The sequence below is a fragment of the Anthonomus grandis genome, chromosome 17 (genome assembly GCF_022605725.1).
Source record: "Anthonomus grandis grandis chromosome 17, icAntGran1.3, whole genome shotgun sequence".
Taxonomy (NCBI): Eukaryota; Metazoa; Arthropoda; class Insecta; order Coleoptera; family Curculionidae; genus Anthonomus; species Anthonomus grandis.
Window position 1 is genome coordinate 18,907,568 of NC_065562.1, and position 16,243 is coordinate 18,923,810.

At 36.5% G+C, this 16,243-nt stretch overlaps 1 protein-coding gene and 1 long non-coding RNA gene across 11 annotated transcripts in view; one reads left to right on the plus strand and one right to left on the minus strand.

The window, feature by feature from the left end:
* The window catches only part of LOC126746339 (uncharacterized), an 80,702-nt gene that overhangs the window by 41,871 nt on the left and 22,588 nt on the right, over positions 1-16,243 (plus strand). Inside the window, exon 4 of one of the 3 annotated variants that reach the window (XR_007663864.1) lies at positions 334-1,416. The exons of the other annotated variants lie outside the window; for them this stretch is intronic. This is a non-coding gene — a long non-coding RNA (uncharacterized LOC126746339). Of the gene's footprint in view, positions 1-333; positions 1,417-16,243 lie in introns of those variants that run through there. 3 annotated transcript variants of the gene reach the window in all.
* Positions 1-16,243, minus strand: part of LOC126746331 (partitioning defective 3 homolog) — a 76,776-nt gene that overhangs the window by 5,606 nt on the left and 54,927 nt on the right. For 5 of the 8 annotated variants that reach the window (XM_050454537.1, XM_050454533.1, XM_050454541.1 and 2 more), the window contains 8 exons: positions 15,457-15,525; positions 15,098-15,183; positions 14,901-15,036; positions 9,524-9,695; positions 9,248-9,432; positions 6,100-6,386; positions 1,704-1,837; positions 1,410-1,493 (listed from right to left, as the gene is read on the minus strand). In XM_050454537.1, coding sequence (XP_050310494.1) covers positions 1,410-1,493; positions 1,704-1,837; positions 6,100-6,386; positions 9,248-9,432; positions 9,524-9,695; positions 14,901-15,036; positions 15,098-15,183; positions 15,457-15,525 — 1,153 coding nt within the window. The remainder of the gene's footprint in view (positions 1-1,409; positions 1,494-1,703; positions 1,838-6,099; positions 6,387-9,247; positions 9,433-9,523; positions 9,696-14,900; positions 15,037-15,097; positions 15,184-15,456; positions 15,526-16,243) is intronic. The other 3 variants (XM_050454535.1, XM_050454538.1, XM_050454540.1) reach the window with 3 other exon arrangements.

Genomic DNA, 16,243 nt, shown 5'->3' on the forward strand with positions numbered 1-16,243 from the left:
ATTTATAGATCTTAAAAAAGCTTTTGATACGGTTCGTCATAAAAAAAACTTATAGGAAAATTGGGAATACGAGGAAGTGCTTTGAATCTCTTAAGAAGTTATTTAGGAAACAGGTCCCAGTTTGTTAACATTGAAGGACTCAAAAGTAGTACTTAGGTTATAGTCCTTAGTTTAGAATGAGAATTCCAATATCTTGACTTTTAATCTATGAACTTTTGCAATTTCTTATAAACAACAGACTAAAAGAGCCTTAAGGGTCCCTTAAAAATGAAATATTGCAAATTGTCATCTACTAGAACTTATATATTAGACGAATTATTTTCTTTCTTACAGGAACTCCTGGAAAAAAAAAAATTATTCTCGAATCCCTGGACTTTTAAAGTCATTGCTTATAAATTCCTGGCTGTTGGAGTTATTTTCTTATTTGTTCCAGGCATATGAAGTACCTATTTTCTTCCAGGAACGCAGATGTTGTTTCCTAAATTTTGCAGGTATATATATTTTTATATTATAGCCCTTTTGTATGTATTACGGGCTAGTAAGGTTTATTCCAGGCATTTTAAAATTTCGTCCCAGTTTGTGAAGCCTTTTCTTGTATATTTGATCCTAGTTTTAACATTTCAAGGCCTTTGGAGGTATTTTTGTTCTATTCCAGGCATTTGAAGTAATTATTAATATATTCCAGGCATTTGGACCAATTTTTGAAGTATTCCTAGGATTTGAAGTTTCTTCCTGGTTTGTGAAGCCTATTCTTGCCTTTGAACGGTTTTCTAATTTTGTACATTTTTTGGCTTTTACGTACATTTTCAAATGTTTTCGTGTAATTATTGTTTCATTCCACGTTCTCGAAGTTACTTCGTTGTATTCTGTATTCAAGACTTGCAGAACCATTTTCCGTCTTTTAGGAATCTGAGATAATTTTTGTTGTAACCAGGGTTATGAAGGTCTTTTTCCTATATTCCAGGATTGTCTATACAATTTCAAATATTTCCTTGTTACAATGGCGAAGGAACCATATTATTCAAATCTTAATTTCCAGTAGAAAGTATTTAACTCTGGAGTTTGTCACTATCCCTATAACCTTGTCTATGCCATGACGATTGCTTAAACAAAAGTGCTTTTGACTTCCCTTCTCATTTACTTTGGCTGTTAATGAAAATCCAATTATTTCCTTGATCCACCACTACGAAAACTAACAATAAAAGCCCTCAAACCAGTTAAATATCAGTCAAACTTCTACAATCTAGTAACCATAACCAAGCATCACCAAAACCATGATTTTTTTTGCAAAAAAAAAACAAATGCCCTAATAAACCGCTCTCTTCGAATTAACCAAAGAGCTTTCCAAAAAAAACCAAACGTCTACTAAAAATAAGAGAGAACAAACGAGCAATCGTATGTGTGCGTACCTTTCTTCCTCCACCTTTAACCTTTGCTGTTGCACCTGCAGACGCATCTGCACAATCTGACTGTCAGACAACGCGTCTTTCCGGCTACGAGTTGAAGATAAGACAGTTTTTATTTAAGTTAAGACAAAATGAATAAATGAAAAATAAAATAAAAAACAAACGTATCTTTTCCATGACACTCATGCTATGTTAGGAACTATGTGAATGAGTGCGTGTATGTGTGTGAGCTGACGAAGGTTAGCCACAAGTGCGTCAATAAGTCAATTAAATAAAAATGAAAAAATAATCAATTACCTCATGTGGGTTTGTAATTCGCTGTAATTGACGTAATGGGTGAATGGGACGGTGGGGGATTCGGTGATGCCCGACCTGCTGCCCGGACGTCCGAACTCGCCGTATTGCGGTTCCGTTCTTGCCGACTGTTGGGGCTAAACAATTACCCAAAGTGTCAAACAGAAATTAAGATATTTTATTATTATACGATGCACGTATTTTATTTTACAAGAAACAAGAATGGTACAAGGTATTCTTTTCTTCTTCTTGTATTCTTTTACTCAGTTACGGAAATAACAATTTAAGTGCATTTCAATATTCAACGTTTTGATTAATTACTCTCTGTTCAAACAGTCATAAGCTCTATATAAGTCTATGCCAAGTGCTATTTCACCCCTTTCAAAGTATTGAAATTGAACATTTTAAATAAACGTGTTGATTTACATTGAATAAATTACTTTGGTTCATGTTCATTCCAATTGCCTGGAAGAGGCAATTGATTACATCAAGCGTCCAGGAAATCCAGAAAACTTGCAAATTTAGTAATTTTTCCAAAGATATTTCACAGCAGGGGAAGAGACGATAACTTTGAGGTGCTCCAGGGCTAACTTATTTATTTTTTTACTTTAGTTCATAAAACTGGTCAGCGATCTACACATAGCAAGCTCAAATATTTTAGAAAATGTTGTTGGTAGTAGTATTGACCTCTAACTAATTTACAGATTGGTAACAGAAAGGTTTAATTAATAAGGGCACTTTTTAACATGTCTGAATTAATTATACGAGAAAGAGCATGTTGCAGAGATTTTAAAGCAAATTCAACTAGACCATTAGTATGCTTGTTCTTAATACTAGTTGCTAAGTCACAAACTTCTTTTGGCATTATAATAGGAGTAAGACACATTGATTTATCATTGTGTTGCACTCTAGAGGATCTCTATTTAAGGATTTGAGTAAATTTGGCACTACACTTGGAAATTTTATTAAATCTATATTTTGGTAATGCTGTAGCACCATCTTCTACTTCAATGTTATTTTTAATTTCAGATTTACTCCCAATAGACGACATACAAGGTGTCCAAATAGGGTATCAGCACTTTATTTGTGCATTATTTAATCTCAGACGTGGCCACTTATGGTGGGAGTCAAAATGTAAACGGGTTAGAGATGAGCGATCCGGTGATTTATTAGGAACGGCGTGATAAGCGACCGTGATTCGGCAATCGCCGTTCTTTTAAACGGTGACCGTGATCACTGTATTTTTAATATTTACATTTAAGGAGTCGCCTGGTGGCGGGCCAACTGGCCGGGCTGTGGTTAAAAGGTGTAAAAATATCAGTCATCACTTATACGTCATATGCATTTAGCTTGAAGTCGTTCCATGACAATTTACACTAACGGTACAGATATCTCGAAATCACGGGTCGCCGTGATATGAATATTTCAGTCACCGACGTTAGTGGTGATTTACAAATCATGCACGGTGACAAAATCACCGATATTAAAATATCGCTCATCTCTAAAACGGGTTCAAGGAATTTCAGTTGTAATGGAGCCAACGCGCTTTTTGTGTACGTGCATTTTACCAAAACAATAATTCAATCGTGACAGCACGTCGTCTATATCGCGCTCATTACCAATTACATGATATTCAATTATCACCTATAGTCCTGATGTTATTAGAAAATGGATCAGAATGTTTGAAGGTACGGGATCTAGAGTGAAAATTCATAATTCAGGCCGCCCACGAATCGTAAAACCAGCCGCACACCTGAGTTATAAATGTGGCGCCACATTTGTCTTTCCACATAATTTCGTTCAACCTTTTGTACATTTGCCACAAATGCGGTACAAGCACGCACATCAAGGCTTAGTTCTGTTCCGCATTTGTAGCCATGTCGTCGTCTTCTGATGACGATGATTTTATGATGTGGCAATTGTTAAGTCAAAACCGAAGGAAACGTCGTTACTGGGTTTATCTCTATAATAATGGTTCTTCCAAAAAGGGAAATTTTAAATCATGATGATGAATTTCAAGCTTACTACAGAATGTTACCTGCAAAGTGTGGTCATATAAGATTTCTCTACTTCCTGAATAAATAAAACGGTTTGTGTAATATGGTTCTTCATTTTTATTTCAAAACGTGACACGACATGCCGCAACAAAAATCGGACAGGCTGAATTAACCGGGGAGTAAACATAAATGCGGTGTGGCTTCAAATGCCGTTTGGTAGCAAATGCATCAAATTAAATAATACGCGCGCGTTAAATACTGTCCGATACATTTGTGGAAAAGCATTTGTCGCGCAACATTTGTATCGTAGGTGTGCGGCCTGCTTAAGAAGTGCAGAAAACATCGAACGAGTACGTCAATCAGTCAGAGGGAATACAACCTTGGCTGGGATTCTAAAATCACGACTCGATCTCGATACAATCATGACTTCGAATTCGATCGCGACCCAGTCGTGATGACAAGGGTGATTCTATATTTCAATCGTCGGCTAAACTCGTTTTATTCGATTTGATTTAGGTTTCTTGGTATATATTTGTTATTTTCCCTAATATTTGACAGATGGAAGCGTCAATTTTCTTTTCTATTGATAAACACAAGAGTTTTCATTTATTTTGTTAATTTTTTTCGCATTCGTGTTTTTTATTTAAATATATTATTTCATTAATTAACTTAAAATTGTCGTTTAAAACCATCACTATCCATTGGAAAATCATAATTGAATTCATGGAAAATCACAAAAACTTGTTGTGTTCATCCACTTTTGGTATGTTTAAACGTTTTAATATGGCAACATGTGTGCAATCCATAGGACCTAGAACACCAGGGAAATTGGATCTCTCTATAAATGTTAATTTCATAATTTCTCTAATCTCTTATATTTGAAAAATTAATGAATCGGTCAGCAAGGTGATTGTCAATAATTTCAGTAATTTTATGGATCCAATGACTTGTAGTAGTTTCGCTAATTTCAAATTTAAAATCTTGTCCAATGCTTCTTTGGTTATATGTGGCATAAAATCTTGATATATGTACTAAAACTGCCCATTCAATGGTAACTCTATTTCCTCCGCCTCTATTATTAACAGAAGGTTGTGGAAAATAGGGTCGAATTAAATCTATTAGTTGTCTTTAAGAAAGCTTCTTGATATAGTAATAAAAACCTGGTATCATAGATAATATATATAATTACTAAAAATGCCTGGTATGACTATTGGTAAACAATAAATGAAACAAACACGTAAAAGGATGCTGTTACATTATGCACGTATTAAAAAAGGAAGAAGCTATATCGTCTGGTGTATACGATATACCCAAGCGTATCGTCGACAAATCGTTAAGAACTAGGCAATCTGCAAGACACTCACGACTGAAAATTTTATTTAGAATCAGTCATATCGAGTAATCGTGTTGAGTCGTGATTTTAGAATCCCAGCCCTTATCTGTACGGAAGCGAAGTCAGACGACGACTCTCAAAAGATCATCTTTACATAACATTTTGACCTCGAAAACTTGCATCTGCATGCATATAAGATACAGTTAGTGCAGGAATTAAAACCGAGGGATACACGGTTAGAATTTGTCAATGAAATCATGGAACTATTCGTCGATTTCAATAACAGTGATGAGGCTAATTTTCATGTAAATGGCCACGTAAATAAAGAAAATTGCAGGTACTGGTCTGACGTTAATCCACGCAGAAAACACGAACGTCCACTGCATAGCCCCAAAGTGGTCGTATGGGCTGCTGATGGCATAATTGGGCCGTATTTTTTTGAAGATCAAAATGGACGGGCACTTATCGTTCATAGCGAGCGGTATTGTGCAATGTTACAAGATTTTCCTGCACTATCTCTCCGACGGTTTCAACGTTTTAACTTAGAAACCTGGTTTCAGCAGGATGGTGCGACATGCCATACGTCAAATCGGGCAATTGTTCATGGAATTATTACCCAATAAAGTCATTTCAAGAAGAGGCGATATTATCGCCACTTGATTATTTCTTACCGGGTTACCTCAAAAGTAAGGTCTACGAAAATAATCCGGCTGATACAAATCAATTAAAGCAAAATATCCAGGAGCAATATCAAGGGAAATGTGTGGACGGGTTATCAATAATCTTCGTTCTCGATTTGAAGAGTGCATACAGCGCAACGGACACCATTTAGACAACATTGTTTTTGATTCATAGATTTCCATTGACTTGTACATTAATTTGCCATAAATAAATGATCATAGAAATATGGTGTATTTGGTTTATGCAAACATCGCATTGCTGATGCCCTTTTTGGACACCTTGTATATCAAATATAAAGGCACAAGGCCATTACAAGGGAATTTAAAATCTTAAATGGCTAATACAGCAAGCTGATTGTGTGACTTTATTTACGTTTGGTATTATTTACCTGGTGCCGTCCGTAAATATCATCCGACTGTTGGTAGTAGGTGTGCCGCTGGACGCCCATTCGCTGCCGCCCGATTTCGTTTCTTCGCGGATCCGAATTTTGCCGGTACTTCACCGCCGGAGGGGGAGCCACCGCGTTCTCCGGGATCACTTGCACCGGCTCCACGTGTCTGTAGCCGTGTCTCTGGTAAATCGGTTCCCGTTGGATGTGCTGCTCTCTTTGTTGCTGTTGCTGTTGGTGGTACCCTTGCGGTTGCTGCTGGTTGGTGTCTTGTTGAGGTTTTTCTACTGGAAATCGGGAATTTTAATATTTGAGACAGTTTCACCATTTAGTCAAGAATCAATCAATCCATTTGACAATAATGGTCATGTCTAGTCAAGGCAATCGGACTGGCGCACATCAACTCGTAATAGAATTAAATGCACACAAACTTTGAACTGGTAATGTAAGCTAAAGGGAAGTACACAAAGTCTCGGTCTCAAAAGTATTTATTAATTCTAACAGTAGGTTACACGTGTTTCGCTGATATTAAGAGCATCATCAGACCTAAAAAATAAAAAGAAAGAAACTAAATACAATAACAACCATTTGGTTGCTATTGTATACCAACGTTGTTATTGTATTTAGTTTCTTTGTTTTTATTTTTTAGGTCTGATGATGCTCTTAATATCAGCGAAACACGTGTAACCTACTGTTAGAATTAATAAATACTTTTCGAGACCGAGACTTTGTGTAGTTCCCTTTAGATTATTGAATCTAGGTCTCTTTGAGAAAATGGACGACTTCTTTTAATTTGGAAATGTAAGGTTTGGCCATTGTAGCAAGAAAATATTTAAAATTGTATTGATTATCCAGAAGAAAACTAGGGGAGGAGTTAAAATGGCTTCAAATGTTTGGAATATATAAAAAGTTACTTTAAACTTGGAACATGCAAAAAAGGACTTCATATATTCAGCCACAAATACAAATGCCTGAAAGACATAGAAAATGCCTCTGAAAGCCTCAAATATGTATATATGCAAAGTACCTTGGAGTACGTGTAAAGAAACGGAAAATTACCCGAAGCTCCTTAAAAATGTAAGTAAAACCTCCAAAAGTAAGAAAATCTGTTGTATATTGAAAACACACTTCAAAGGCGTGGAATTAAATTAAAATTTATTCACAAGTCCTGAACGTATAAAGAATGACCTCAAAAGCCTAGAAGACCTACCCTCTAGAAACCTGAAAGACATCAAAAGTGACCCTTAAGGGCAAGAACGACAATGAAACAAAGACTTAAAATAACCGACAGTTGTAAAACGTGATTTAGACAGCACGAGAACTTCTTTCCAATGCTCAAAAGACCTTCGAAAACAAGTAGTTGTAGTCATTTCTTCCAGTCAATTGCGATACGTTTATCCAGGGAACTGGACATTTTCATCGTTTCTTTCAGAGTCACTTTCCTAACCTTCGGGGATTAATTCTATATTTTTCCCAGGCAGTTGTAGTAATTTCTCGTTTCGTCCAGACAGTTCAAAAAACTGAAATTTGCAGGAACTCTTACAATTGATATATGATTTCAAAATGTCAGTTTTTCAACTGACACCATCTGGAACAATGGATTATAATGATTTCTTCCAGGGAATTGCAGTATTTATTTTATTATCAGGCATATCATAACAGGGAGTCATAAAGTTGTTCTAACGATCGGAAATATATATGTATGTGAATAAAAATTCTATATACCTGAAATTGGAAGTTTTATTAATGAGGCACCTTCACCATTTAATCAAATCAATTTGCAAGGAAATCGGTCATGGCTAGTCAAGGCAATAATTGGACTGGTGCAAATCAAAACCGGAACAGAGTAAGTTCATAAATGCAAACTTTCTACTAGAAATATAAAATTTTTGATAAGATGAAGCCTTTGAATTGAATTGTCGAAACAGTGGGCTGCCAAGGCAGTTATGCATATAGGTCTCCTAATGGACCCATCATGCCCCATCGGGGGTTACCAGGGCCCAACTGCCTTAGAGAAACCGATAAGGCTCTCTGGTCTGAAGGACTTAAAGTCGCTCGGTACACTGAAAGTGTTACCCAAGTATTCGCAGTAGACACTCCCCGACTACATGGTCAACGGTTTCATCCTTCTCACAGCACCATCAGCATTCCGGGTTGTCCGCAATACCGATAGTATGGAGATGGCTTCTTAAGTGCCAGTGACCGGTTAAAGGACCTGTCACTAGATGAAGCCTTTACCATTGAGTAAAGAAAAGAGGTAAAATCGATAGTCTGGAAGAAAACGAAGAAGAAAGTTGAAATGATTTTAATGCTTTAAGTTTGAAAAATGCAATAACGTCAAAATGCTCAAAAGTTTTCACAAACCAGGAAGAAACGTCAAATCCCTGGTAAAGACACAAATCTATTGTGGATTACTGAAACACCTCTGTGATTAGGTCTAGAGCCTGGAATATGCGAAAAAATTACTCCAAAAGTCTTTAAAATGTAAAAAACAACTTCAAAGCACTTAAGATATAAAAAAGGGTTTCACAAACTAAGAAGAAACCCCCAAATGCCGCCCAGACTAAACCTGTCAGTCATACAAAATGAAATATATGCAAAATTATACGTGGAAATTGAAGAACAATTTTCTCGGATAAAATTACGGTCCTGAAAGAAAAGATCTTATAACATCATCAGATGAAAGATACGAGTAACTTTAGTACGTCAATTTAAATGCGTAGAATAAAAATAAAAATTACTCCGGGAACCTGGATGTGACTATAAAACACTTAGGTAAAAATAAATGATGAAATCCTCCTGGTTGGCTTTGAATGTCTTTAAATACCTGGAATAATTCAAGGAATGCCTCCAAAAGCCTGGAAGATAATACGAGAGAAATCACTGCAAAATCGAGTTCGTGGAGCCTGGAGTAAGCGCCAAACAGCAATTTACTAAAAATAATCCCTCTCATAAGGAAAAGCGACCATTACACTCCTTAATTAATCCTCGGGGGAACCTCAAAAATCTAAATTGTGTAGCAGATGAATAGAAATAAAACATCTCAGCTTAAATGGGCTCAAAATAACCCCAAGAATGCTTGAAACCCATAACCTTTAACTAATTAATCAGGATTTCCCTGCTTCTTTCCCACTCTCCTTCAACTGACCTTGCGAATTCAGTTTTTGCTGTCCCGCGTCCGTGTTATGCGAACCCTGCGAGTGATGACTCTGATTATCCTCGTTCTGAGACCCGTGCGAGTACTGAGACACGTTCGCGTTGGCATCGAACTCGGTTTTCTGACTGTACTGTTGCACCGGTTCCCCCGAATCCACTTTACGATGCTTCCCGAACCTAAAGCGAGAAATAGGCAACAAATTAAATAAGAGGCAACGCTATTTTCACTATCATTTCTTAGTCGTCCGTTCGTTATTTATTACCTTACCTGAACATCGATCCGATCCCCTTGAAAATTCCCGGTTTCTTTTTGCCCGGTTTGTTTTTGTTGTCCAGGGCGGCGTTTAGGGATGATTGCCTGGGGGCACCGCGTGCGTTACTAAATCCGTCGATTTCCCGCTCCTCCACCGGTCCGTCTAGTAGCCAATGCTTCTTGGCACCTAAAAAACACCCCACAATAAAAAAAACCATTTTATTTATTTCAAAATCAGATATAAGAGAGTGCGGGACAGTATTGGCAAATAAAATAATTGAAATACTGTCCAACCAAGGAGACTGAAACTAAGAAGAGCGATCTAGGATAACTGGGTTCGCAAAGTAGCCACCTATTCTAGCACTATTCTGTTTTGGTAATTAATATTAACAACACTATTAATTGTGAAAAGGTGATCGAGCCAATTAGAGTGAGGCACACTTCTGCTAGTAATAACAATATATTTTCCCGTTTTTCCTGACACTGTAATCCGAGAAGGACAATCAATCAAGGAGAGCTTGGAAGAGACAAGTGATACCAGAAAGCATGGGAAAATTCTTTCCCACCAATTTCATATAAGAAGGATTCTTCTACCTCAAAAACTTCCAGAATTAAAAAGATTTTTATCTTAAAGTTTTTGAAGTCAAAGTCCGAAAAGGTCATTTCTTGCGTTCAATTGAAGACTCGACAATATGCATCTAAGACTAATCACAAGCATCTACAAACTAAAAAAACAAAACACAAATACAATTTCAAAAATTGACAAAACAATGAACAAAATTAAACACAAGAAGACAAAACTTTTTGAACATACTTAAATTAAAGATAACTAAATAAAACAATCAATTACTAAATAAAGGTAAACTTGTTGACAAAACTAGAGAAGAAAAAAGGAAAAAAAGAAAACTTTCCAACATGTCCAAGGTTAAAACCTATCATTAAAAAAGTCATCCAGGTTATAATATGCCTTAGCCAATAAAAGCGACAATTAAAGTGTTCTTCTTAAGACTGTTAAGGTAAACTTCCTGGAGTACTTTCTTTCAGGCTGTAATTAGGGCACAAAGAAAAAACTGATTTCGTCCAGGCAATTGAATCTTTGACAGTAAACGTCTCATGCTGACCTATAAACTACTTGAAAATGTTATTGGTCTCGTCCGAGCAACCGAAAAAACTCTTCAATTTTCCCATTTTTTCTGGCAGTATATTCAATTAACTCTTCCAGGCAATTGTTTTATTTGTTTGTTCGAGAGAGAGGTTTCAACAGCTTGGAATAGAAAATTGGTTACTGAAACTATTGTTGAAAGTTCCTTCAATGTTTAACCGTTGATTGTTTTGCAAATTTTCCTTATACAGTATTAAAGAGGGAATCCTAAGGATGAATTGGAGGTTAAAAACGTCTTCTAGGAACAGGTTTTCCGAGTCTCAAGAATATTTTCACGAAATAGTTGGCGACTTCTTAATAGGGTCATTATTTATCTAAAATTTCATATAAGCAGGATTCGTTAACCTCAAAAACTTTAAGAGTTAGGAACAGTTTCAGTCCAAAAATTAACATTTAGGTAAATGGGTTTAATTTAGTTCAGACAGTTGTTTTTTGGGTTTCGTCCAGGCAGCTGATCATTTTCTTCCCTTTAATTCATTGAAATATTAACTGGAAACTGTAATTTCTCAATTGTGTAAAAATCTCCTCAATTTTCCCATTTATTCAGGCAGTGTCAATTGTCTCTTCCAGGCAGTTGTTTTTTTTTATCTTGTATGTTCCAAGTAGTTAAGGTAATTCCAAACTATCATTTTAATTACAGTACAGATTTCAACTATAGCAATCATTAACAATAAAAGGGATATTTGAGGGGATCTCAATCTTTAAAAACAACACATTCATCATCCGGTTTAGATGGTATACCACTTGTTTTCTTAAAGAAATGTATATGCACTTTGAACAAACCTTTGCATCATCTCTTTAATCTTTCGTTATCATCAGATCTCAGTCTTTCCAGACTTCTGGAATGTAAGCTTTTAACACCAATCTACAAAAAGAGTGATAAAGCTGATGTGTGTAATTGTAGAGGTACTAGTATACAATCTGCTATACCTAAGCTTTTAGACAAACTTTTTTGCCATTTTAAAAGAGTTCTTTCTGACAACCAACAGAGTCATTTGGTCAAAATGAGGGAATTCAATCCCGCACCAAAACTTCACTATTAAACATGCTAATTGCTAAGAAAAGGTCTTATGTCTTATGCAATTATAAACAAACTATGGTAGATGCAAAAAAGTGTTTATTTCATATACAAAATACATTAGTCAGTGGTTTAAGTACTTAGTTTAAAGGTCACTTGTCACATTGATTTTGGAAGTATTTTCGGAGAAAAGATAACATATCCAAGGTATCATCTTTTAAGTTTGATCTTAGTTTATTGCAAATATATCTTGCAGCTAAAAACGCACGCTCAGCTTCGACACTTGTCGGCGGAATAGACTTTACTCAGTTGTAAACAGCTTCCAAGTATATACCCCTATTCCCTCCGCATTCAAACAGGGTCATTTCATGTTTTAGTAACTCGTGCTCGTACAATCATAGGAGAAGCCTTTGATTCTGTTACCCAGGCGGTACGAAGACTACGATTCAATTCCTCTTTTAAATTTAATGCCGATAGTTCACGACTTGTTGTTAGATTAGATAAAGGTATATTATCCTCTTCATCCTCCTCAACAACCTCAACATAAGTGGTCTGGGCTTCGGTTTGGCCTTCTAAAGACTTCTCTATTTGCAGCCTCTCAATCAAACTCTTTATTTCTGTTCGTAGTCTTGATTTGCTAAGAAGTAAAAATGTTTCTTCTTGACCGTTGGTAGATGCTGACTGTTGTTCCAGAAATTCCAGATATTTGCCTGGATTTTCCAAATACAGTAACATACTTGTCAATGATGAACGGCGCTCTTTTATCCTAGAACGTAAAGCTTTAGCCATTTCTTTACTTAATGCAGAATTATGATGGCTTTCCCATTTGCTGATCATGAATCGCAGTGTAGTTTCAGCAGTAACTAGTGTTGCATCTTCGCGGCACAAAACGCTTACAGCCAGCTTAACTGGTTCTAATGCACGTTCAATATCTGTCAACGTATTACATTCATCCTCAGTAAATGAATATGAAGATGATGTAATTTTAAGATCAATGAGAGCTTTAAATAAACACTCTCTGACGAGGTTGAACCTTGAAAACATTGCTGCAAGGCTGCTCCAACGTGTTTTACAATCTTTGACCATTTGCAATTCTCTGCCAAACTTTCCTTTAATATAATTTTGCAATAAGTCATTTCTCATGGGAGATTTTGAACTAAAATATTTTACAATTTGTCGTACTTTCTGAATCAGCGTCCTGAAATAAATATATTATTTAAGTTTATTTTAAGTAACTTGGTAGTAAATCTACCTGTGGAAATTCTTGATCTACGGAAAGGAAGTAGCACTGTTCTTCATCCTCGCTGTCACTGTTGTCAGGCTTGCTACTACAACTTAAATCTGATCCACTCTTTTCTTGTAGATATTCTTCCTCTTGATGTGTTTTTTTGTAAAGTACGTCGCAAACAGCTAGCTGCAGTCCATGAGCACAGTTGATGATGTACTGATAACAATCTGCCCACTTTCTTCATGACTGCAGCACCATCTGTCGTTGCTGCGACAATATCTCGTTCAAGGTGGATGCCGAACTCCTTCAGTTTTTTTTCAATTTCTCTTACACATGATTCGGCAGGAAAGCTACCGAGGATTCACACTAGTCCTAAGTGCCAAAGACTAACGGATCCAGCGTTATAAGCATGCAGATTGAGATTTAAATAGCGCCGATTTCTTAAGGATGACCACTCATCAAATGTTATTGTGAATCGCTGTTTGGATTTTTTTAGAGCCTCGAGTTCTTCCATAGTTTTCTTTTTAATTATTGATTCTCCGTAGGCCATTACCATACCTTGCACCGTACCGGCAGAAGAAGGCAATTTGTGGCCCTCTGATTTAAATAGTTGGCGCATATCGATCGATGTGATAAACTTTGCAAACGGTATACCATCTTTAGCTACCATTCGGGACACTCTTTCTTCCATCGACACTTTTTTCTGAGATTGAAAATATTCTGTGATTTTTATTTTCTTAGGTAGCATAGAAGAACTAATGTCATCTGAGCCTGAGCGCTTAGAAATAAGGGTAGAGCTAGTAAACGAGCTACTGGCAGTACTGGCACTATCAATGTCAATGTCAACCTGTTTGTTTTGTTTGACTTATTTCCAATAGCCCAGCGGGAAATCTCGGGCGACGAAGCGTCGGCGCTCGGGCATTCCCCTTGGATTTAAATCCGTGCAGTAATGCAAAATCCCGCAATGTTGATCCCACAGAAACTTGGAGGGATCCCGCATTTGCGGCATTGGATTCCCTAGTCAAAATATTTGACGCCATATATGGGGATTGGTATGATATTTGATCAAGTTTGCCTTTAGTTTATTGTCTGGATAGACGCAATTAGTAAGAATAAACGATTACGTGGTGTGCCTTAAGGTTCACATGTTGATCAATATTTTTTAATTTATTTATTAGATATTTGAGTGATGTTAATGTTTATTTAAAACATTTAGCATTCCCTGAGGACTTTGAAAGAGAGAAATTGCTCCAGAAAAATTTAGACAGTGTAGGTTTATGGTGTAGCCAAAATAGCGTTGGTCTTAATGTAAAGAAATGTCAAATAATCACATTTTGTTGCCCTAATAAAGTTATTCATAAAGAATATGCAATCAATAATAAAGACAAATAAACTATAAGAGATTTAGTATATAAACCGTTAATAAGGGAATGCGTAGCTGTGGGTTTCATAATGAGAAATAGTGGAAATCTGTCAGCCTACCGTTTTAAATTACTTTATGAATTGTTTCTTGAAAACGAGCTTTAAAGACTGGACAATATGCATCTCTAAGACTAATCGATAATTGCTAGGATGTGGTTTTTCCAGACAGTTGAATCCTGACCTCATCTGCCTGGAAGAAATATTTTTTTACCAGACCGTTAAAGTGTTCTTCTTTACACTGTTAAAGTAAATTTAAAAACTGAGTATTTTTTTACAGTTGAAGCCTTTTTTTCTCAATTTAACTGCTTGCAAAACGCCGATTTCTTCCAGACATTTAAAGTCTAGGAGAAACGTGGACAGTGACTGCCTGAAATAAAAAAAAACTCATGCTCAGAGCCTTAACTGCCTGGAAATCGTCATTGATCTCTTCCAGGCCGTTGAAGAGAAGTCAGATACCTCTAAAACTAGTTTTCGCTCATTTAGCGTACAAATCAGTCTCCTGGTGTCCAACTCTCTTACATCCGATATTGAAATAAAAAAAGACAATTTAAAAGGTTCTTACCGATTTCGCTTCGATGGTTCGGATCCGCTACGGCGGCCCTCAGGCTCTCCTCGCACCCTTTGCCCCTGATCACTTTTAAACCGCTCGAGGATATCCGGTAGCTGTATGCCGGATCGCTCTCTTCTTGCATCTGAATCTGGTTTTTTTAAAAAGAGAAATTAGATTTGTGTGTATACGTGTTAGGGGGAGATTTTTACCTCTTGGACCATCGTTTGCAACGACTCTAAGCTGGAGGACTTTTTCATACCCAAAGACGGGCCTAGTTCCGTTAACTTGTCCGCGTCTAAGTGATAAACGGAGAATTAGGCACAAGAAGGTCACGTTAAGGGGTTTTTTGGGTTTTGTAACGTTCTATTTCCTTGTAGTAAGAAAGACTAATAATTTTGATTTTTTTGCACTAAATTTCATCCTTTTTTTAGCCGGATTTGTTGTTATTTTGCCATTAAAAGTAACAGTCTTTTAAAGAGACCGAAATAGAATTTTACTTAACACAATACCCCCAAGATAAGACGCTGCTGGGTTAGTAAGGGATAAACAAAAACGTGAAAATGCTTACACTCGGGATGTTCCGATGACCGATTGACGCTTATGACCGATTCCACCGAGCCTACTCGCACTATATTAGCTACAAAACGAGGGATAACGACATAAAATAGATGATTAGCAATGGTACAAACGGATGTCTAGTTAGCTCACAAGACATACACAGTATGAACAAAAGGTTTAAGGAATAACAAATAAAATAGCCTTTATGATAATAAAGCCATTTTTGAGTATTTTCCTTTGAGGGTAAGTTGAGGGAGCGTATCTCAAAATTTCACCTTAAAATTTGTGCAAATTCAATTATATATTTCACGTTGTTTATCGGGGTGAGGTCACCTCTAATAACTGCTAGAATACTTCAAAACAAGACCGCATATCTCTGTTAAAAAAAGGTACCCCAAGGTGTTTCGCTCATTTGGGCATCATCAGATATGTTAAACGCAAAAGCAAAAAATTTAGCTATATTGAGTAGTATTGTGACCAGTATTTAGGTTATTATGCATAGTGTGAATTTCTCACTCTCTCTTTCTTCTATGAAATATTCAGGACGAGATTTGCTACCTTAGTTGAGCAAAATTCAATTCTATTAGAACCCTTATACATGTCTTATCTACTACGCAACCCTTGAGGATTTACCACATCTTTATGCTCGAAACATGTAGGACATAACACCTTACTTATTGGTAATTGTGAGACCAAGATCGATATTCAGAGCGAAGAATTTATTGCACCTGTATATGGAATATATACAGATGTGTCTGTGAAATGTGATGAAACGTTGTAGTTTTCTCTTCACCTTA